We start from the raw sequence: 24,002 nt of genomic DNA, 5'->3' as shown, positions 1-24,002 counted from the left end.
TATTATAATAAAAACATTTCATAGGCTATTGTTATTAAGAATTGCTTTGCTTTAGGGAGGAAATGGAAGCATCTAACCCCTGGGTAAGTTATTGTATTGTTTAACCGACATTTTGTTGGCATCAATTCAGTAGATCAAAGTGTTTTTAGAGGCAAGAGGCATTGGGGCAATGTCGATGTTTGATTGAGTTCTTCCTTATATTTTCTTCTGTCATTCCAAATTAGATGTGAGTAAACATCAATCTTAAAGGTTGTATTTTGGTTCATCTTTAGACAAGCTTAAAGCAGAGGAGTCCACTGTGGTAGGGGATGCATCAAGTTAATAATCTTATATTGCAAATTTTTGCAAATTTTCCAACACATTTAACTAATAGAGTACTACATACAAATTTTGTATAAGTCCAAAAATTTCATCATCAATTTATACTTGTATAGTTGTATATGTTTTCAAAAATGATTCCATACTCAAGTCATCTAGAAAACAGATACACATATTTCATGTAGAATAGAATACCAGAAGGGAAAGAGGAAAAAAACAAAAAGATGAGGTGAAATACAAAATCAAACTTGTGTAGCGTATTCTGTGGCTCTGTGCTGCAAGGAAGCACTTCTTTATTGGCTCCAAAGCAAAAAACAGGTTTCTTGACTATCATTTGAAGCTCCAGTGCTATACTCTTGCAATAAAGATTGACTGATTTAAAGGCCTGGGTAACTATATGGTGCTGAGATCTATCCGACTCTTGTGAAGTTGAAATGCGGGGGTTATCCAACTCCCACAATTGCATTGAATACCTGACCAGTTGAAATAGCCTAAGCGAGCATCACAGTGGACACATAACAGCTTCCCCTCAATCGCCCCTTCTTCAACTGTATGACATTGATAATATGGTGAATGAGACAAGATAATTACCTTACAAAGCAAATGCAGCTTGAGTGGAAAGTTGAGAAGAGAGTGGGTTGGGGTTGGGGGGAATCTTAAACCAGCTTTCTACTCCCTTCGTTTAATTTAGTAGTCCTGAATCTCATAATGTAAAATTTTAAAACATGATATAACTTTACAAGATACAAGTTATAATAGGTGTACTTAACAAGTCTCCACTCTCCATCACTGAACCCAATCAAAAAACAAAAGCCACAATAATCTAGTGTCATTTAAAAATAATACTTCTTCCATTTTCCTAAGGTTTTATTCACTTACCTTATACAGTTATCTCAAGATCTATTCATTTTTGCTTTAAATTTTATTTTGTCATTGGTTTTCCTCTTTTACCTTCCAATACCCCACATGAGATCAATTTTACCATTTCTTCCCCAATAGCCCAAAAATACACGAGTGGTATCCTTTTCCTTCTCTCATTTGATCAATGGAGCTAAGGTAACTGACTAGAATGTGAAAACATTAGAGAGTATATATGACTAAATGCTAGACAATGAAAATATACTTTTATTGTTGCACCATAGTAAAGGTAACTAGCCAAAACCTAGGGTCAGATCAGCATCAGTGAATCAAAGTTATTAGTCAAGGTGTCCATATAACAACCCCTAAGCCAAAACCAATAATTTGGGGGGAGGGGGCTGTTATGAAGCGAGAAATTTGCATTCAGGGATATACTATGGTTAATCTTTCTGTAGCATCATGCTGAAAAAGGGAATCAAGGGGTGTCAGTCGTACTCTGCTTCCGAAGAACTTTCTTATGCATTTTTTAAGTAAAAAGAAGAGGGAAATTTCAGGTTTAATCTATTGCTCAGGAGGAGCCCTTTGCTGCAATGTCAGTTTTTCATTAGTTGAGATAAAAGAAACGGGAATAGGGATTTAGATAGAAAGAAGATTTGAAATTACCTGCTTTCATCCACTTTAATGGCTCAACAAAAATGGAGGAGCATCCAAAATCATCAGGTTTGTCATAGGGGTTTCCACTTCTCCTTTTGTGCCACTGAAACGCTGACATGCCTTCACCTGGAACGTGATCAACAATGTTCTCTTGCAAAGCAACAACTCTCCGGCACTTCTTACAACGATATGCAACATTGGAATTTTTATCACCATCTGGCAATCCTTCTGGCCTAGGAGAGACAGCCTCTAGTGGCAAGCCAGGATCTGCTCCAAACTTTGAGCTGTCTATTTTATGCCCACGATTATATGAATCACCTGAAATCAAAAGACTGGTGACTCAGCTTTTAGGCCTAAAATGAGTTTTTGCTTTCAAGACTAGGAAAAAGTTATACCCTAATAGGCTTCATAATATACCACGTCAAACATATTACTACAGCCTCCTGCAAGATTCATCTTACTGCTAAATGTCCTTCAGCTGTTTTATGCAATGGACTCCAGGTCAAGTTTAGCACATATATGCAAACATGGCTATTTAGAGCAAGTAAGTTTGCTGGATAGTTATTTCGACCTAAGAGATGTTGACTTGCCAAAAACAATTTTGTTGTTTAGACACCTTTATGGACAAGAATGTTTAGGACTGTCTGCATCCACATACCAATCAAATGCAGTTATGAAAAATTTTCCCTATGATTTTCACAGGCTATTCTCCACTCTCTAGCCTATGTTGCCTCTATAGATATTCTAATGAAATCTTTTCTGAATTTTGTATGGAAATATCTGTTTGTATTGTTTCAAAACTTTATGGCTTCAAAAGGCATCTCTAGGGGTCCCTCGTGCAATGAGGGGAAAAAAAAGACGCAAGAAACAGATCAATAAAGGTCAAAACTAGAAGAATAAATTCTTGAAGAAAGTGGCTCTTACACATGTTCTTTCCACCTCTTGAGTGTTTAGCAGTAAAAGTCTCAAAAAGAGTGAATTAACCTCTCTATTTCAATGAAAAGCCAAAATTTGGAAGATGAAGCCCGACATGGATACATTAACTTGATCTTAACAGTCACATGCAAGATATGTTAAGAAACTCCATCAAATCCTCCCAAGCAGCAGCAATATCCCAAGTTATACACACCACACTATTAATTAGATCATCAAGCCGTACATGGTAAAAAGCTTCAATTAAAAAGGATGGATAGATAGTTCTAGCTTAGGCAAAATGGACATCGATAATCAATTCAATGATACCAAATTATCAATCAGATATGGTGAATGTAAATATGAAAAGGCTAAACGGGAAGACATACCCAATATTCTCAAACGAAATCGCTTATATTGGGTGTTACCACGATCAACTTTAAAACCCATCTCCTCAAACATTTTCAACTGCAGATGAGCAGAAGAAATTTAGTCATGTTTATGAAAGGCACTTGAGGTTTGAGAATATAAACACTATACAAATATACACAATGCATTAAGCATCAATCTTGAAAGCACATCTCACCTGTTCTAGAAAATTATCATTGGGTGAAACAAACTCACAACTTTGCCGTAAGGATTCAAGCGCAGCTGCATAACGTGCCGCAGCATGACCAATGAAGGTAGGAGAAAATCATTAAACAAGTGAGAACAAAATTCACAGATAAGCGCAATAGAAGCTTCGAATAGCATATAACTCTCAGACCTTCCTGAGATAGTTGTTCTGATCTCATCAAATACGCTGTGATAATTGCTGCACTGCAATAAACAAATGCAAAGAAGAGTGTAAATTTTGTAAACCCTCTAGGACTTGATAAAGCAGAAAACTGGAAAAGCAATTGCAATGCACATTTCTGATATTTTGGGAAAACTATTAGCACATCGATAAATAAAGCTGAACAGATTATTTGAAATAGATTAAAAAATGTTATGGATTATACAAATGACCTATTTTAAGTCTACCATAACTACCAAATACACCCTTCTCCAAACAAAAGATATCATAAAATAAAGGCAAATTAAGTGGAATACATAAAATGAACACCCAGCTTCATTCTTCTCAAGGTATCATCAGTGTAATTCTATAATTCTTATATAAGACAGTGATGGAAAGAATTTGTTATTGATGACTAAATCTAAGCTCAAAAATCAGTACCATTCTGCTAGTCTATTTCTCATAAATTGACAGTAACAAAAGAACAAAGAAGAGAAAAATGCATGAAGTCCCCACTTTGCTTTAAGTTAATCTAATTTCCTAGATTAAAAGTCTATAACAATATGTTTCGGAACCACAGAAATCTTTTTTACCACAAACATGAGAAGACTGCTTTGCCTGGTTACTCAATAAGTCAACATCTTCATATGGACCACATCTATCACTCTGTGACAAGTCTTTCCAGTTTTTCAGCCTTATCCTTCTAGCATTTCTAAGAATGTACGTCAATTAAAAAACAACAGACTCTACAATCTATATCATCTGGACGTTAGGTTTCAACCTTATGCATGACTTTCACTTCCTACAGATTCAAAGTTCTAATGTTCTGTAAGTATTGCTTTGCATCCCAAATTTGAGACAAATTCTCTTACAATATGTTTGGATAAAGAAAGGGGGAGGAAAAGAAGGGGAGGGAGGAGAAGAGGAGGGGAGAGAAAGGGAGGGGAGGGAAGAATGATGAGTTTTCTTTCCAAATCTCTCCATTGTTGGAGGGATCAATTTCCTACAATTTAATCCCTCAATTTATCTCTCCTCCAATTCCCTTCCTTCCTCATTTGTATCCAAATGACAAAGACTCCATCTCTCCATTTCCCTTCCCTTCCTTTCGCTCCATTTCCTTCAATCCAAACACACCGTTAAAGCTAAATCAAAAGCTACCAGAACAAGCCGCGCTAGCCTGTGCAGAATACTTCAGTTTTTAAGTTTGGGATGCCATGGTTAATGCCCTGCCCTCCTGTGAGCAGCAAGAGCAATGGTATATATATATATATATATATATATATATATATATATATATATATAATGAGACCACCAGATGAGAAGAAAGCAATCACCTAACAAGGCTAAAATACTTCCAAGTCTAAATTCTAATAAACCACAAACAACAATCATGACTGGATTGCAAGTTAAAACACTTAAAGCAGCATGTGAGTCATCTCACATATACCATATTAAGTGCTTCTGTTCTTTATCCATCCCAGAAAGTAAGTTCGATTGAATTCCAATATAAAGCATCAGAAAGAAAAAGATCACTTGTAAGATAGGCATAGGAACACTATTTGTGGTTATCTATCTGAAACTCAATATTCACTCCATTACCATCTACAAAACAGCTGCTTAACAAATCAGACCCTCAGGAACCAGGAAACAAAGTAATCACCAACTTCTTTATCGCCATGTTTGGATAGAGAGAAATGGAGGGAAAAGAAAAGAAGATAAATGGACGAATGCATCATCCTTTGTGTGAATATCTAATGCAAGGAGGGAAGGGGAGTGAATTGGAAGGATCCATTTTCCTTCCCCTTTCAATAAACCAAATCCCTCCATTGTTGGAGAGATTTGTAAGGAAAATGGAAGGTCACCTTCTCCCTCCCCTCACCTCCCTTTCCCTTCCCTCTTTTTCTCTCCCCTCCCTTTCCCTTCACTATTGTTATCCAAATATATCAGAAATGTGTCTTCCTTGTACTATGTTTAGATTGAAGGAAATGGAGGGAAAGGAAGGGAAGGGAAATGGAGGGATGAATTATCTTTCATCTAGATAACAAAGGAGGAAGGAAGGGGATTGAAGGGGAGTGAAATGGAGGGATTAAATTGTAAAAAATTAGTCTCTCCATTTTGGAAGGAAAACTCATCATTTTTCCCTTCCCTTCCCTCCTCTTCCCCTCCCTCCCCTTCTTTTACACTGTTAGTAGCATCTTAAGGGTCCAAAATTATTTACAAAGCTGAAACCTATAAGCAATAACTTCCATCCAAAAAAATATCATAGCATTCGTGCTACACTACTACGTGTGATTCAAAATCATTAGTAACAGAAAAAACCATCTAGAGAAACCCTCTCCCAAACTAATGTCCATCTCAAAACTAACGCTGGCATACATCCCCCCCCCCCCCCCCCCCCCCCCCCCTCTCTCTCTGAAAAAAGAAATAGTGCCCTTCTCAAAAACCATGCTCTACATAACCGTCATTGGGGCGTCAGTTTTCCACAGACACTAAACAACAGTCCAACTTGCCTGAATTATACAAGTATGTAGTTCAGCAATTTAGTCCAAAAATATCTGTCCACAGACAAATCAGACATCCACAGCCAAGTAAACTCTTCATAACTGTTAATCAAGTAGTGTATCTTCAAAGTTTCTTTTCTATTTCTGACCACAAATTATGAGAGAGCCAATTTGCTAATTTGGACTGGTAAGCCAAAGACATACTTCTATGCCACAGAATTTGGATTATAATGAAACAAAATTTAACATGGCTCATATAATTGCCTGCACTTTCTTGTCTACTACTCCATATGAAGTAGCAAAACCGTCGTTGAGTGGTCAATACACAACCTACATTCTACCATCACAACAATAAGACAACACCGCTACATGGCCTACACGCCACTTGCCTGCCCATCAAAACGTTTGCTCAGAGAAACATTAAAGAACAACATCTAAGTTTCCAAACTTGATAATCGCGGTATATGCCAAGAATGCCAACTAGCTTAGTTCATTAAACCCGGGATCAAATTCCGTCTACATCACTACTGACTAAGTGCTCGGTAAAGATTACTAAATTAGCACAACCTAGCAATATCAACAATCAACAAAAAACAAAACAGAATTAATTCAAACAATCAAAGAACAAGAATTACCTCCTAGAAACACCAGCAAAACAATGCACCAAAACAGCTCCATTTTTCCTTCCATCTTCAATAAAATCCAAACAAACCTCCAAATAATCCAACAAATTCTCATCCTCAGTATCTTTAAGTGGAACCGCCATTCTCACAATCTTCAAATCCTTTCCAGCATACTCCATATTATACACCTCTTTTTCCGGCGAAAGCGCGCTCTTCGAACCATCAACAAACTCCGAATCTCCGGCAAAAACTCGCCGGATTTCCTTCGCCGGAATCACAAGCGAACTCCTCCATTCACTGAAAAACGAAATCGACGATGAACTCAACACTGACAATACATGCGTAATCTCATCGCTTCCATTCTCGAGAACTTCAGCAGCATCTCCAATGTTACCGATGAACAGATTCTCCCTTACTAAATACGGCATTTCACAAATTCACAATCACCTGCGAAATCAATCGAAAATCGATGAGAAATCGGAAATTAGGGTTTGGGAAGAACCCTAGGAGAGAGAAAATAGGATAAAATGGCGGAAGAATTACGGAAGTTCGCCGTATACGGTGGAAGAAGGGAATATTCCGGCGAGTTTTGTGTGTGAGAGATAAGTGGAGAACGGTGAAGAGTAAAGAGCGGTTAGTGTTTAAATAAGGGGGGAGAGTGGCACGTGCGAAAATGGGTGCAATGCAAATTGAGGTTGTGGCACGTGTGAGAGTATTGGACCTATTATGGGTAGATTACGTGGATATCGTTTTAGATGCTAGCTTTGTGAGAGGCCCAAGAGGTTCGACTTTCGATGTTGATTTTTTTTTTTTTTTTTTTTTTTGGTTATGCAAAAAGAATCAAATTGAAAATATTCTCTATTTTTATTTAGTTGCAACTTATATATATATTTGTATTTTTCATGTAAGTCAGTGTATAATTTTAATCATTTACTCCGTATATCTTTAGTTATGTATTTGTACGGAGTAACACACATTGAGATGAATCTTACAATGCAAGATTTTATATGATTTTTCACAAAATGTAATTGAAATTGAAAATGTGAATAAAGTACGTACACTTTTAAATTGTCCCGATTAAAATAACAAACAAACAACTTGAGCCAGTGTTCTTTTCAGTTATCAAATTCACACAAATTCAAGCAATATGTGATTTTATATGTTCTTTTCAAGTGGTATGATTTTAATTCACTAAGCAGTTTGTGAGTATTGGGACTAGGATTGGGCTTTGGGCCTTGGGCCTGGTACAAGCTCAATAAGTTTAATAACAATACAACCAAAAAAAAAAAATCCAACTCCAAATTATCTAAGGGTTCGTTTGGCATCACTGTGGTTTTCTGTTTTTTGGTTTTTTGTTTTTTAAAATGATATGATATATGTCACATAATGAATCAAATTATTTAAACTTATTGAAATTAAGATAATTTTGACAACTAACAACAGAAAAGTGGAAACCCCTTTTTCTTGTTTCCTTTTTTGGTTTTTAGTTTTCAAAAAAACAGGAATCTGAAAACAAAAAACGATGTCAAACAAGCCCTAAGTTATTCGGGGTTTTTTTATTAGAAGAAATTCAAATTCAATATTGATTAGCATAAATAATGTAAAATTTAAAATGTGATTCCTTTTTTTTTTTTTTGGATTAAAAATGTGATTCCTCTTGTAATGTATAGGAATTTTTTTTTTTTTCATTCACTAAGGAATAAGGATGCAATTTTCCACCATTGGTGCATACAAACTCAGATTTTTTTTTTTTTTTTTTTTTTTTAAGGACTAAGACTCTTAACCAAACCTATACCAGTTTTTCTACGAGTATATACTAACCCAATTTGTGGCCACACCCATTCCCTAGTATAATTTCTTTTTTTTTTTTTTTGACGAAACTCCCTAGTGTAATTCTAGTAAATAAGTAATAACTTTGACGAAAATAAAGGTACAATAGTGCATGAAGTTAATTTTATACTCATCCACACAACTAAGTTTTATACCCATTTGATGAACAACTAAGGGCCTGTTCACTTTATCTTAATTTCAGTTCAGTTCAATTTAGCTCCAATCAGTTCCGTTTATTCAGCTCCAATCAGTTCAGCCTACCCATTTGATGAACAACTAAGGGTGTGTTCACTTCAGCTTAATTTCAGTTCGGTTTAGCTCCAATCAGTTCAGTTCGGTTTAGCTCCAATCAGTTCAGTTCGGTTTAGCTCCAATCAGTTCAGTTCGGTTAAGGTTCAATCAGTTCAGTTCAACTCCTAATTTCCTTCTCTCATAAAATATTCATTTTAGCTCTATTCAGTTCAATTCAGTTCAGTTCAGCTCCAATCAATTCAGTTTAGCTATTCAGCTCAGTTCAATAAATGTGAACATACCCTAATTTATGGTTTTGCGGTTGTAGTCAAGTAGGCCGAGACATTAGACTCATTTATGAATGTTGGGAGTATATTTTGGCATTTATTGGATTTACACCCTCAAGTACTTAACAATTTTAATTTTATTTTTTATTTTTTTTTTCATATTTTTTTGAGAAACTATAGATATAATAAACTAAAATAAAACTCTCTATAATACTTCCCCCTCCGTACTTGATAACTTTCTTTGAGAAATATTTTCTTTTAGGTGTTCTCTTAAAAATTTTACAGAATACTTCCACATATTAGATGAGTGAGTTCAAACATAGGAACATATTTGATTTTGTCCAAATTTTGTATCTACTATTAATATAAATTTTTTTTAAGTAACCAGTGTGAGTAAATTAACCCATATCTCCATTAAATAACTTCGTCTCTAATGACATTTAAATTATGCAAACTTAAAAAGAATGAATACATACATATGTACTCCATAATTCATTTGGGCTGACCTTCTAGACTTGTAAAGTATGAATATCTCAGTGTTTGGGGTTCATTTAAGGATCCAGGCCAATAGTATTCAAATACAACTATAGGCAATAAACCATGTTCTGTATTTTACACATTTTATGTGCGTGTGGTTAGGAATTGTATTTGACTTGGCTTGTAGTGGGATTTATTGTATTGTATTTGACAGAAGATTTCATTGAAGAAGACCCTAAACTTCTGGGAAAATGAAGTGGAAGTTTACTTGTTTCAAGGAAATCTGATCTTGGGTCAATGCTTACTTTTTTAATTGGGTCAATGCTTATTTAAAGACTTTTAAGCTAGAAGTCTAACACATGTTGTTAATAGTCTCTTTCTCACACACACACTCACACACACAAAAAAAAATAAAAACATACGGAGTAAAAAAAATAATATAAAATAAAATAAAAGAATAAAAATACTGCTAGTAGTATACAACGTAATTAACACTTAACGGTACTAAAAAATACTCCGTAATTAAGGCAAAAGCTAATGAACGTCTAACTAAGGGTCTGTTCATTTTTACTTAATTTCAATTCAGTTCAGTTTAATTCAGCTCCAATCAGTTCAGTTCAGTTCAGTTCACCTTCAATCAGTTCAGTTCAGTTCAGCTCCTAATTTCCCTCTCTCATAAAATATCCATTTCAGCTCAGTTCAGTTCAGCTCCAATCAGTTCAGTTTAGTAAATGTGAACAGACCCTAAAGGTAGAAATATTGATTACGAATTGTAATTTAACATTAATTATATTAATTGATTCGTAATTCTGACATATTTTATCAAATTGATACGAGTATCACTTTTGAAAATACTTTAAATGTTTATCTAATGTTCGGGGTCAGCAAGGTCTTAATAATAATACTCGTAATAATACATGATCATAAATACGTACAGTAGTTCAGTATAATTGGTACAGTATAAATTAATAACAACGGTTGTGAAGATAGAGCTCAAATCAAAGATTATAATTGCAACAAATCATAATAATACTTCATTATCAATTCACAGCAACTAACCCAATCAATAATCTTCTCATAAATCCTCCCTATTTAAACCCCTTAACAAACTCCCCTCTTCTCTCATACATAAAAATGGCGGAAATCCAGAATAAACCCCAACAAAACTCAAGCTCTCAACAATGGCGGAAACTTCCAGAATTGGAAGACAAAGTAGTTATGGTTACAGGTGCATCTTCTGGTCTTGGCAGAGAATTCTGCCTCGATCTTGCTAAATCAGGTTGCAAAATTATTGCCGCTGCTCGTCGTATTGATCGCCTTCAATCTCTTTGCGATCAGATCAATTCTCTCTCTTCATCTTCATCTTCTTCCTCCTTCAATGGCGGTGTGAGAGCGGTGGCGGTTGAGCTTGATGTTTCGGCCGACGGAAAGACGATTGATGCGTCGGTGCAGAAAGCGTGGGAGGCGTTTGGTTGTATTCATGCTCTTATTAATAATGCCGGTGTTCGCGGTAATTTAATAATTTTCTCTCTCCTAAATCATGGATTCATTGTTGAGTTTGAATGTTATTGTTTGATTTAGGTTGATAATTTGATTATACATTGATTTATTGGTAGATTTGAGCAAGGAATTGTTTTGTTAATGTTTGTGATATGATTTTGAATTGAATGAAATTGTTGCTTTGTCTTAATGTTTATGGAATCTGTTTGTTTTTACTTGGATAGGATGATAGAATTTGTTTGTTTGTATGTATAATTTGGCTGTGTTATGCTTGGATTTAGTATTGTAAAAGTAGTACTATAATTGTAGCAATAGCTTGTTAAGTTTTTTGTGTGATCCCTTTCAATGATTGGCTTCTCACTTCTTCCGAATGAGATTTCGAACTTTGCACCTTCCGACTACCTAATTACTTTAGGCATTGCGAAAGCCGTTTGAGTTATCGTGACTACGTGAACCTAGCTTTAATTACTACCAAGACTATTTTTTAGCTCATTTGACGAGCTCACATTGAAAAATTTATCTTCATAGTGGTGTGACCACGTCCATCCAAGATAAAGATATCACCACTACGTCCACTACCACCTTAAAAACACGGTGTTTATAGAATTTCGCTTATAGAATTCTTGATCCATGACAAAATGTGAATTTCTAAGATTCTTAACATGCGAGGGGAAGCTAGGAGGGGTTGCATTAGTTGGAGCCTCCCTCTTGTTGGATGATGACGAATCTATGTAACCAAGCAATTGAGGGATCAAGGTTATCCATTTCCCTCTTCACCCCCAAAAAGAAGGAAAAAATGAGCTTAGATATAACATATTGTCCCGGTCTCCCCTGCCAATGATACTTTGTATTAAGTCATACAAATTGTAGTGATCCTATAAATCATCACTTCCGATATTTCGTCAAGGTTTTGTTAACTGTTTGCATTGCCTATTTCTGCTTTTCTGGCCATCTTGAGCCTGTATAAGTGTATAGTCTTTCCTTCATACCTTGTTGTTGTACAACATATTTTCCTGTTTATATGGGTGTATTTTTCTTTGTCACAGATTACTTTCTCAAGTAAGTGTATAGTATAATAGTATGCATTTAAAGTTGCTTTCATGGTATGCATCTGGTTGTGGATGGGGTAATTCTTTAGAAATCTTATCTTAATTGACTACCTGAACATATATTAATTCTTGTCACTGTATCCAGGGCTACATGAACAATATTCAATTTTTTTTTTCTTTTATTTGCAGGTAATGTGAGAACTTCATTAGAGTTATCTGAGGAGGAATGGAATACTAACTTCAAAACTAATTTGACTGGGGCATGGTTGGTTTCGAAAGCTGTATGCATACGCATGCGTGATGCTAAGATAGAAGGATCAGTCATCAATATATCTTCAATTGCTAGTCTGAACAGAGGCCAGCTACCTGGATCCTCAGCCTATTCTGCATCAAAGGCAGGCCTGAATACACTGACTAAGGTAATTCTACTTGACTAGAGTCACCTTAAGTTATTACCAGACATTAGATGCTTATCCTTCATGCTAGTATCCTTCCAACTGCTATTAAATAAGAGTATCTTCAATATTGAACAACGAATCTAGATATGTGATCATTTTTCAATTTACAAAGTAGCTTGCACCGTGAAAATCCATGACCATTGCTTGATTTGATGTCTAACTGTGTTTCTCTTAATACTCAGAATTCTAAAGACTAAGAGGGTGGTCACTGATTACTTAAATTTTGTCATATTTATTTTGTGTAAGAGTATTTATAGTGTCTCACAAATGTTCGCTCCCTTTTGAGTACTTGATTTACTTATAAGTGACAAGGGATACAAGTAGAGGGTAAACACAGTAAACCTTACATGAAAGAGGTGTGGGATTGGTTATGCCAGCAGTCATAACATAGAAAAATAATTATCATGCATTTTAGCGTCCCCCCTCCCTGAGGAGGGTGCAAAATTGTGTCATGGGTAGCTATCTAACGGTGTGTGATGGTGCAGATGATGGCCCTGGAACTCGGCATGTATAAAATTCGAGTTAATTCCATATCTCCTGGACTATTCAGGTCTGAGATCACCGAGAATCTCATGGAAAAAGACTGGCTTAACAAGGTTGCTGTGAATACTGTTCCTCTACGAACATTTGGAACATCTGATCCAGCCTTAACATCTCTTGTCCGATACTTGCTCTTCGACTCCTCAGAGTATGTAACAGGCAATTTTTTCATCGTTGATGCTGGTGCCACTCTACCCGGTGTCCCTATTTTCTCTTCCCTCTAGGTAATGGCAATATATCTTTGACTAGGACAAATATGTCTGTTTTGCTGTATATCTGTCTAATTGTTCAATTGAAAAGTTTTGTTTGGAAAATAAAAGTTGAAGCACATTTAATATATGAAACCCCTGATATTCTATGTTTATGTTATATACAAGCAATTTGACAAATGAAATGAAAAGCTGATTTTGGTTCAAACTGTCTTAGTTTTGATCTCATCTCTAGTCATCTTTGAATATGTTGCCCTATTATAGTTGCAATCTCGTTTGATCATTTTAACACTATTTATTGGCTGCTAAAATTTATGCCATTTGTCGAGTGTAATTGATAATCTCAAAAAGGAGGAGTTGATTCTCTGATTCACCCTTTTTAAATGTCAGTGATAAACTGCTTGAGGTGGTTTGGTAATCGGTTTCACTGAGCACACAAGTTAGCACCAGTGCACCACACCACCACACTCATCTGAAGGTTTATATGGCTAACCATGTCGTCCATTTATGTTTAGAGTTTGGCTAAAAAGAAAACTAGTTCACTAATGAACCAAGATTGTAAGGCAGGGACAAAAAATGGTAATGCAAGTTTTATGTGGGATCCACACTCTTCCTTCTGGTTCACTAATCACTAGTGAACTACTTCATGGTTCAGTGTTTACTTACTCTTATATTTAGAATGAAGCAATGAACCTACTTTCCCCTCTCCATTTTCACAGTTAATATCATTGATTAGAACAGAGTCACAGACTACAATCAAATAACTTACCGGAGATAATGGAGAAATATATTATTGTGTTAGAAATCAAATTCTTAACCGAGTTGATCCCACAGTCTGTGTACCATTGCTTATATGTGCCGTTTATTTTGGCTGATTCATAAATAAGTGTCATGCTGTAGTAATAGTATCAAGCAATCAAAATGTGTCACACATGAACAATATACATGTCACTCATACACAACGTGTGGGATAGAGGATTTTATACATCAGAAACTCAGTCGTTGAAGAGGATAACATGATCATTAAATCTATCTAGCATACACGAAAGTTCCTTTGAGAGGCTCCTAATTTCATAATCAATGCAGATATGGACCTTATGAAGATGAATTGCTACAATTTCATCCTTTGTTTTAGAGAAGCTGTCATGGCAGGAACCTCATGGAAACGCAAAAAATGGCATCAGCGCACCTCCTTAACAGCATTGCTACTGTCTGATCGATGTTAACTTTGCCTCTACTTTCGGAAGGATGTTTTAAGTTAATCTTTTCCTATAAGCTGTATTCTAGTATTCTCTCTGTAATTTATGTGGCCAAGTTTAGCCACCAATGCATGTAATACAAGACAAGCAAGCAAGTATATTTAATTTTCTGTTTTTTTTTTTTTTTTTTTTTTTTTTGAGGAACTTAAAAATTAAAATTTGTACTCTATTTTTTGTACCAATATGTATAGTAAAAACATATTGAAAATTTGAATATATGTTGCTATACATGCATGCTCCTGTAAGAGTATAAGTCCTATTGCTCCATGTGTTTCACTTTCACACCATTTTCTTGGAAACTGTTTTTGACACACCCTTATGTGAGAAGAGCATAGAAAACTGTGCTTTCACTTAGAGGTGTGCCAAAATCAGTTCTCCATTTTCTTTGGTTACTTTGAATTCTTCAAAACAAACTTAATCTCTCTTTCAAAACTGAACCTCCTTAAAATTGGTTGATTGTTCCTTGATACCTATCATGCTGAGTATCCTATAATTCTTTGTTACCAATCTTGACAATTTGCAATTTCGATCATTAATATCTTTGATTGGATATATAAAAAGCTAATTTTATGAAAATATAAAATGAAACTAATTCCACAACAATTTTTTTACTGACATTCAATATAAATTATATACATGGTGGTGACACTAGACAATTAGTACATAAATTGTGCAAAGCTATAAGTGTTAAATTGTTACATAAGTAATTTATTAACCTTTAAATAGGTAAAATCTTTGTACTTATTACACTCTAACTTATATAGTGCATTGTGCACATATTATGTGGTTGTTAGAGCAAACCCTAGGGTGCTTAATGCTTTGTAGTCAGCGTCACCAACGAATTTTAGTATGTCCGTTACAGTAACTAATAACAGAAAAAACTGACACACATATGATAAACAAATTGTGGATCAACAGGCTTAATTTGGAATCATATTCTTTGATGAGCTTATTTCACGGGTAAAAAGTTTTCAATAAGCCAATTTAGGTATTTGTTTATTACAAGATTATACTAATTGCCATGTATGAGCTCCTTCCATCCATGCTCTAATCTAATCTCTTTAAAATCGTTTCAATCTTGATTTTCTTGTGGCAAACAATCTCATACACTCTCTTCTAAACAAGTTGTAAACACTTCACTCATCGATCAACTTCATTATTCCATCTCCATTGGCGGATTTTCTACCAATTAATGCATTTCATTAGCTATTATGAACACACTATTAATCGACATCAATTCAAAACTCATTTAAAATCGACATAAATTTAATTAATAAGTAAATAAGCTCATTGATAAATCTCAAACTAAACTCACCCTTATTTTTCCCAATCCATGGCATGTTCTTGCATGGAAGTATAAAAGTATCATTAAAAGTGATGAACTCAAGAAGTCAAAGGGTTGCTCATTAGGTAGTCAACGATGGTTGTAAATGATAGTTTTGGTTGTATCCATTGAAACATCACGCACGTGCATCACACTTGGAATTTAGCCAAGATAAAATGGCAGGGTAACAAGATGATTTGCAACACTGAATTTTGTTTGTACAGAAAGAAGCATCTCATTAATATTTTTAAAAGTTTGGCATGAAATTTGTTACAAGTGTTAGAAATTAGCAAAGTTTAGGTGTTTTTTCATTACAAGTGTTTTTATGTGTCGGCATAATTTTGCAATTGATTGACAAGTTTCAAAATGATGATGCTATGTTTTCAGAACTGTTGCTTCCCAATTCCTATGCATTTTGACTTCCTTATCATCCAACACTTACTTACGTATGTACATACATACATAAACTTAACTAACTCACCACTTCTCTATTTTTGTCCCCGTCATCACCGAAAACTCTTTGAACATCACGACATCTGACTATATACAAATTAATTCCATCTATATACTCCTTTTATTTCTATTTACTCACAGCAAATTTGATTAACACGCAAGTCAATGCATAATTTGACCACTGCACATATACAATAACATACCTACATTTTGAAAATTTGAAACTAATCCAATCACATAACATGGCGTATACTACATAAACTTAACAAACTCGCCATTTATCTCTCTTCATCCTTGTCATCACCGAAAACTCTTTGGACATCACGACATCTGACTATCTGCGAATTAATTTCATCTATATACTTCCTCTGTTTCTATATACTTACAACAATTTAATTAGTACATGAGCCAATGCATAATTTTGACCACAAACATAATCATATACATGCATTGAAACTAGTCCAACCACATAACATCGTGGATACTACTATAGTGTCAAAGTTAAATTTGCAATTAGTAATGAAAGGTGTATATATCTTGTCCTTGTTATTATGTGAATTTTAAGTGTTAAAGTCAAATTGCAACAAAAAATGAATGGCGTATGTTGTATCTTGTCCTTAGTAACTAGAAAGTTATAATGTGAATGAATGTAAAGTGTCAAAGTCAAATTGCAATCCATAACAAGTGTATATATTTTGCCCTAATTAGACTTTACTCTTAGTAAGTTGTAATTTTTCGAACTTAATATCAAATCGAATTTAAATACTTACTCCGATTTCAAAAGCTCTATTTTAGCCAATTAAGTTTCCAAATTCACTCTTATTTTATTTTATATTTGAGGGAAACTTTTATTTTATTTCTTTTTTGGAAAACTTTCTTTCTACCGTACGTCACTTACCTCACACTGTTCTCATTTTTTTCGTCATTCTCTTTCTTTAAATTCCTAACATCAAAGAGAATTCTTTTCGATTTTCTGTGTGCTATATATTTACATATAGTCATAAAACCACTATATATTTTCAATTCACTCTTTTTCATTTTCTTTTATTTAAAAATATAGAAAATCCACTTTAATGCAAGAGGATCCTCTAATACTCCACAACATTTATGATGAGGATCCTTTTAGATCTCAAAAGAAAGCTAAAAGAATAGAAATTTCTCTTTGATACCGGTGCTCTTATATATACTCTCTAGTCCCTCCGTGTTTTTTAACTGTTACATTTATCAAATGGAATCGTATTTTTGTAGTATTGTAATTTATATTACTCTCCTCTTATGGCTCTATCCAAATCCACTATATATTACTTTTTAGTATAACTAGTATTACCTTCATTAATAATGTATTCAATAATCATTAACCTAACTATCTTTCTTTTATAGTATTTTAATACTCCAACTAATATCCTATTTATAACCTCTTATTTCATTCAACTCATTTAATGCTAAAACTATGTACCCAGTCAAAGTGTAACATTTAAGTCAATTTAATTGTGTGCCTAATGTTTCACTCAATTTAATTACCTAAAACTATGTTCTAGAGTATATGTCCTGTATAGAGTATCCCCTTACGTAATAAGGTAAGATTTAACATTCAAGCCAAAATGTATATTATAAAATTTTATCAAACAACCTGGAAAACAAAACTAGTATATATATATCATCTTTAGAAAGGTGTAATATCCTATATATCTTCATCTCTCTCTAGGTTTATATCTCCTTATAGAAAGAAAATATAATAAAAATGATATCATTAAAAGATTTGTATAATGTGTTAGCAAATGTAGTACCCCTTTATGTAGCAATGATAGTTGCATATGGTTCAGTGAAATGGTGGAAAATATTTACACCAGCTCAATGTTCAGGAATCAATAGATTTGTTGCTCTTTTTGCTGTTCCTCTTCTTTCATTTCATTTCATCTCAAAAAACAATCCGTACGCAATGAACTACCGTTTCATTGCGGCGGATACTCTCCAAAAACTCATCGTCTTGTTTGTCCTTTTTCTTTGGTCTATGCTTAGTCGTAGAGCCGGTGGTGGTGGTGGCTCGCTCGAGTCGTCTATCACCTTGTTTTCACTTTCAACCTTGCCAAACACTCTTGTAATGGGTATTCCTTTGTTGAAGGGAATGTATGGAGATTCTTCAGGGGAATTGATGGTCCAAATAGTTGTGTTACAATGTATAATATGGTATACTATATTGTTGGTTATGTTTGAGTTTAGGAGTGCAAGATTATTAATTTCAGAACGATTTCCTGGTAATTCGGAATTAATTACATCAGTTAAGGTTGATCCTGATGTAGTATCACTTGATGGGAAAGAGGGTTTGGAGACTGAGGCGAAAATTGGGGAAGATGGGAAAATTCATGTTAAAGTTAGGAAATCAATGAGTTTTAGATCAGAGGGTTTTAGGGTTCCTTCTAACTTGACTAATGTAGAGATTTATTCGCTTCAATCTTCTAAGAGGGTGTCTAGTTTTAATGAGATTGATACTTTTTATTCTTGTGTGAATAATGATACTAGAAAGGGTGGTGGTGGTAGTAGTAGAAGTTTAAGGGTTTCGAGTTTTTGGAATTTGGGATATGATGAGGAGAAACAATGTGGTGGTGGTGGTGGTGGTGGTGGTGGTGGTGGGGAGTATCCGAAGCCGTCAATGGGAGGGATATTTGCCCCGGCCGAGGAGCCAGCACCGGAGAAGGAGGAGATGATGAAGAAGGGTGGTGATATTGGTGGGAGTGGTTTGCATGTGTTTAGAGGAAGTGATGAAAACGATCATGTTCATGAAGGAAAAAATGCTAACCCTAAAGGTTTGCTTTTATCTTTTAAATAAGAAAAAAAAATGCATGCATTCCTACTCTTTTTGGTTGTATGGCAAAATATTAAATTGTCAACAAGCGTAAGATAGATAAATATCCGTATTATCAAAGAATCTAATCACGTATAATTTTATTCTTTGAAATCATTTTATAACAACTTAAGTAACTCACCAGACTTATATGTTAATAATAAACCATGAAATTAGTGCATTCATCATACTTATATGTTAATAATCCATGTAATTTGTACATGCAATTTTGGAATTTGGAGAAGTCGCAATCCATAATAAATGACAACATTTTCAGTTGATGTGATATCATATTAATTCTATTTGCTTTTTGATGATGTAGATTATGATAATTATGGAAGGGATGGACTTGAAGTTGAGAACAAATGTGGCAAGAATGGGCAAGAAGTTGAAGGCCCAATGTTAAATCATTGTTCAATAATGATCTCCAAGGCCCAGCCCAAAACTGTTGATCTTTGTGAACCCAAGCCCACTTCAATGCCACCTGCTACAGTGATGACTAAGCTCATTTTGGTCATGGTTTCAAGAAAACTTACAAGGAATCCTAACACTTATTCTAGTATTATAGGCCTTGTTTGGGCCTTGATCTCATTCAGGTGGGTGACATACTGACATTGAACATCTTATTAGACCTTGCTTACTTTACCTTAAAGCAATACAATGTACAGTATTCACGAAAGACAATTTAAGTTTTGAAAAAATTAGGTTCAATTTGTATAATTAAAACAGATTAAAATTAGTAAAAATAAATTTTAATCATTCATAATTCAATAACTTTAAATAACAAACATAATTCCATTAAAAAAAAATGGTTTTAGTTGGTAAAAATAATTTAAATTCAAGAAAAATAATTTAATTCCAATCAAATTGTCTTAAGCTTGTAAAATAATTTAATATAATTGAATTTCAATATGATTAATTTAAATATAACTAATTTAAATATAATTAATTTAAATTCATTAAAAATCATTCAATTTCGATAAGTAGTTTTACCTTAGACTTTACTTTTTTTTTTAGGGAATACGTTAGCATGATTATATTAAAGTGTTTATTTTGGGGAAAATTTTACAGGTGGCAAGTTGAAATGCCTGTAATTGTGGCTAATTCCATCAAAATTCTTTCTGATGGAGGGCTTGGGATGGCAATGTTTAGTCTAGGTACGGTAATTTAGTTCTAGTTTGTCTAAAGATCAAATCAGACGAGAAACGTAGGGTTCTTACATTTCATAATTAAGTTTCGTGTATGTTATACGTCCAATTTGTAGGTTTGTTCATGGCATTGCAGCCAAATCCAATTGCTGGTGGGCATACGATGGCTGCTTACGCGGCGGTGGTGAGGTTCTTCATAGGCCCTGCTATAATGGCAACTACTTCGGCTATTGTTGGGTTGAAAGGGGTTCTCTTAAAGGTTGCTATTGTACAGGTAAAATTGATCAACCAAAAAATTAAGAAAATATTTTATTAACTTAAAAGTGTTTTTTGGTTAAATAATACATATAATTTTTTTCCTGATTATATTTCATTTTTGATAATTTGATTCTTAGGCTACTCTACCACAAGCAATTGTGCCCTTTGTCTTTGCCAAGGAGTACAATGTTCATCCTGATATTCTTAGTACCGCGTAATTATTCTCTCTCAATCTTGCTCTTATTAACTCTAGATTCACATAATCCTATTATATCGAATGAAAACTTGTACATTTTTGTTGATTATTTCATGGTTAAAGCTTACATAAACATAAGGGTCCATGCATGTAAGATGTAACATATATGCATACTACTCCCTTCGTTTCTTTCACGACTCTGATTTTTATATAATTATACTTAAAAAAAGTGTCATTGAGATTGCAATGAAAAAAGTATAAAGTTTATAGTATAAGAAAGTAGCATAATATTATGAAAAATAAAATAAGCATATATATTTTTAAAACTGTATTTTATTTTATTTATTTATTATTATTATTATTATTATTTTTTTGAGAAGTTTTAAAACTGTATTTAATTGAATATAATGTAACTAATAAAATGTTCTCAATTTGGATGCAGGGTTATCTTTGGAATGTTGATAGCTTTACCAATTACACTAGTGTATTACATCTTGTTGGGCCTTATTATTAAGTGAGGGAAATAGCAGCATGCAAAAAAAAAAAAAAAGGGTGGAGTACCTGGAAATGTTCAAATAGTTCTTAGAATATTTTACATTTTTACCCCAATTTTGGTTGGTACATTAATAAAATTGAGAATTTTATCTTTTTTTTGGATGGTAACATTAATAAATATATTGTTAATTCAAATAAAACGCAGACTATCCACAAAACAACATATGTTTTTAGCTAATCTTCACATCACAACGTAAAATTTTAGGATGTGAAACGAAATTTGGTTATCAATTTATCATTTTCTAATGAAAAAGTAGATGTGGTGATAAACCATGGTTTTTATTTACTACGTATTTATTGAATGACTTTGAATGTGAGACTCTAGCTTTTAGTAGTAAGAATAAATATTCTAGTATTCCTAACTTTACACTCCGTATTGATCAATATTGTCAAAAATAGGCTTTTTTTTTTAAAAAAAAAAAAAAAAAAAAAAATAGGCATATTGAATGGAGATGATGATCGTAAAAAGAAAGGAGCAAACTAAATTAAGAAAGTGGGGCCAATAATGTCCTGCACCAATGAGAACCTAGGTCATGACATATGCCGTATATGTATAGTGCATCCAATAATAGAGATTAATATAAAAGGTCAACCAATTTTATATTTAAAAGCAATTTCAATGGCAAGCTAATTGTCAAATTTGACTTAATAAGTATGCCATTAAGTATATAAGTATATAACATATTAAACTACTAATTACCAATGCTCATTTCCTTGGCCAATCTAATTGTACAATTTAGCAAGTTTCTAACTACAACTATTGAAATTGCTCTAAATCAATTGTCTTTTCTTTTATCTTTTTGATAATAGTCCGTATAATAATTCAACCCTATTAATATCACATACTATGTGATGTGTATAGAGCGTATACAAGTTAACTTAGAAGATTGCAAAATTCGATACACCTTTATACATATATATTTATTTTACACCTTTATATATAATGTCATGTTACATGCCATGAAAAGGCATAAAAGATGCATTTAAGCAAATAACATCACCTACACGATTGTAACCTAAGTGAATTATAAGTCAAATCAATATTTAGAAAAAATATATATTTCCGAAAATATCCCACACACACAAAAAAAAAAAAAAAAAAAAAAAAAAAGAAGATTATATGCATCTCTCATAAGCCATAACCATGAAACAACTTAGCAACTACAAATATACACCTTGTCACCTGGAACAACAAAACTAGTCCTGCTTAAAGGCTAAATCACACATTCGGGAGGCAACTGGGCACTTAGGGCCTGTTCTCATTGACTGAACTCAGCTGAACTGAACTGAACTGAACTGAACTCAGCTGAACTGAACTGAACTCAGCTGAACTGAACTGAACTGAACAGAACTGAAATGAATATTTTATAAGAGAAGGAAATTAGGAGCTGAACTGAACTGAGCTGAACTGAACTGAGCTGAACTGAACTGAACTGAATTTCAACGTAAGAGAACAGGCCCTTAGTCCTACAATATTGAACACATGATGTATACGTCTAGCATTAGCTTAGGGAAATGGCATTAATCAGTCGATTTTTGACATAGCTAAAGCATATATTTTTTTGTTGCTTAAGTCTTTCATGCCTACCAAAGTGAACTTTTTCACTACTACTAGAATAATCATATTTGCAAAACGTATTACGGAGTATTTTTTTTCAAGAGTAGGATGGTACAACAAGAATCTTGACATAAGTCGGAGAAGGTTGAATGACGTTGTAACATTGAGTATTAGTAATATAAGATCCTAAAATATTCTCGAAAAATTTTAAGCTAAGGGAAGCAAAATATTTCAAAGAATATGGCATTGGTAAATAGGAAAGAAAGCTATGTGCAACTTTTGAGATATTATAAAACACAAATGTGTTTATTAATTAGTAGGGCTGATACAGCTATACCTTGCAGATTCATTAAAATTAAAATTGAAGCAGCCTTATAGCAATAAACTAAGTGTAGCTTGCTGGTTATCCAAGTGTGTCTCTTAAGTTTTCTTGAATTCTCACTCCAGTCTACCATTCAAGTCCAATGTTACACATGTGAATCCTGGATACGCTACTATTATTAGTCTTTTGAAGTTTTAGATGAGTTGGAGTTTACAAGGAGTAAATCAAACAATCGGATTTTTAATGTACCAAAACCAGTGAAGTTGACTATTAATTTATGTCTCTAAAAAGTCCAGAGCTTTTGACAAATTGACCGAGTAACAAGAAAGCACAATAAGTTATTTTAGAACCAATAAAGCTCTTAATTTGCGATAGATGAATAATCAGTTTAAATCACCAATAATGCACTTGCACATCATATTAACATGAAAGAACTGATTTAACTTTCAGCCGAAGAACACTACAGATGTTACAGATACAATGCTTCCATTCTATCCGGCGAAAAAAGCAAGAAACAAACGTGAATTTATCTCAATAGAGTTAAAAGCAAATTATCAAATATTTTGATAGTAAAAGACTGAAAGATTTAAAACATGTATCAACAATTTCTCGTAACGTTCCTAAACTAGTGATTCACAAGAACTACCATTAATTTCGAGCTACAACGAACACTAGTCTATTTACATCACCAACAAAATCTAACACATACTCCGCATATTCACACGTTGACATATATCAACCAAAACTCAAATAGCTTAACCGAACATATAACATTAAAATTCCAGCACGTGGTATAATTTTACCTTAATGTACAATATATTACTAGATTAAAAACAATTACGAGTACATAAAAACAATTAAGAGT

General features: G+C 33.7%; 3 protein-coding genes across 3 annotated transcripts; 2 read left to right on the top strand and 1 right to left on the bottom strand.

Annotated features, from left to right (window-relative positions):
* Positions 1 to 390: 390 nt before the first annotated feature.
* LOC145608868 (uncharacterized) lies at positions 391 to 7,259 on the bottom strand. The gene is made up of 7 exons (XM_081664461.1): positions 7,185 to 7,259; positions 6,654 to 7,088; positions 3,509 to 3,561; positions 3,329 to 3,393; positions 3,132 to 3,210; positions 1,840 to 2,148; positions 391 to 866 (listed from the first exon to the last, which is right to left on the bottom strand). The coding sequence occupies exons 2-7, from the start codon at positions 7,067 to 7,069 to the stop codon at positions 712 to 714; spliced, it is 1,077 nt and encodes a 358-aa protein (XP_081520587.1). The 5' UTR covers positions 7,070 to 7,088; positions 7,185 to 7,259; the 3' UTR covers positions 391 to 711.
* A 3,216-nt stretch (positions 7,260 to 10,475) lies between these two features.
* Positions 10,476 to 14,607, top strand: LOC145608383 (uncharacterized). Its single transcript, XM_081663996.1, has 4 exons — positions 10,476 to 10,976; positions 12,205 to 12,434; positions 12,959 to 13,237; positions 14,309 to 14,607. The coding sequence occupies exons 1-3, from the start codon at positions 10,601 to 10,603 to the stop codon at positions 13,235 to 13,237; spliced, it is 885 nt and encodes a 294-aa protein (XP_081520122.1). The 5' UTR covers positions 10,476 to 10,600; the 3' UTR covers positions 14,309 to 14,607.
* A 3,392-nt stretch (positions 14,608 to 17,999) lies between these two features.
* LOC145609600 (putative auxin efflux carrier component 1c) lies at positions 18,000 to 21,220 on the top strand. The gene is made up of 6 exons (XM_081665051.1): positions 18,000 to 19,062; positions 19,423 to 19,696; positions 20,172 to 20,257; positions 20,365 to 20,522; positions 20,644 to 20,720; positions 21,145 to 21,220. The coding sequence occupies exons 1-6, from the start codon at positions 18,000 to 18,002 to the stop codon at positions 21,218 to 21,220; spliced, it is 1,734 nt and encodes a 577-aa protein (XP_081521177.1).
* Positions 21,221 to 24,002: the final 2,782 nt, after the last annotated feature.

This window comes from Chenopodium album, chromosome 23, assembly GCF_948465745.1.
Source record: "Chenopodium album chromosome 23, dcCheAlbu1.1, whole genome shotgun sequence".
NCBI lineage: Eukaryota > Viridiplantae > Streptophyta > Magnoliopsida > Caryophyllales > Amaranthaceae > Chenopodium > Chenopodium album.
The sequence above is the reverse complement of the archived record's forward strand: the minus strand, read 5'-3'. Positions and strand labels throughout refer to the sequence as shown.

Coding starts and splice junctions, on each gene's coding strand:
- LOC145608868 (XM_081664461.1), bottom strand. CDS start 7,069: ATGCCGTATTTAGTAAGGGAGAATCTGTTCATCGGTAACATTGGAGAT. Junction 3,394..3,508: donor AGAACAACTATCTCAGGAAG/GTCTGAGAGTTA, acceptor CACGTTATGCAG/CTGCGCTTGAATCCTTACGG. Junction 867..1,839: donor ATTAAAGTGGATGAAAGCAG/GTAATTTCAAAT, acceptor AATGTCATACAG/TTGAAGAAGGGGCGATTGAG.
- LOC145608383 (XM_081663996.1), top strand. CDS start 10,601: ATGGCGGAAATCCAGAATAAACCCCAACAAAACTCAAGCTCTCAACAA. Junction 10,977..12,204: donor TAATAATGCCGGTGTTCGCG/GTAATTTAATAA, acceptor TTTTATTTGCAG/GTAATGTGAGAACTTCATTA. Junction 12,435..12,958: donor GCCTGAATACACTGACTAAG/GTAATTCTACTT, acceptor GTGATGGTGCAG/ATGATGGCCCTGGAACTCGG.
- LOC145609600 (XM_081665051.1), top strand. CDS start 18,000: ATGATATCATTAAAAGATTTGTATAATGTGTTAGCAAATGTAGTACCC. Junction 20,523..20,643: donor TAAAGGTTGCTATTGTACAG/GTAAAATTGATC, acceptor TTTGATTCTTAG/GCTACTCTACCACAAGCAAT. Junction 20,721..21,144: donor CCTGATATTCTTAGTACCGC/GTAATTATTCTC, acceptor ATTTGGATGCAG/GGTTATCTTTGGAATGTTGA.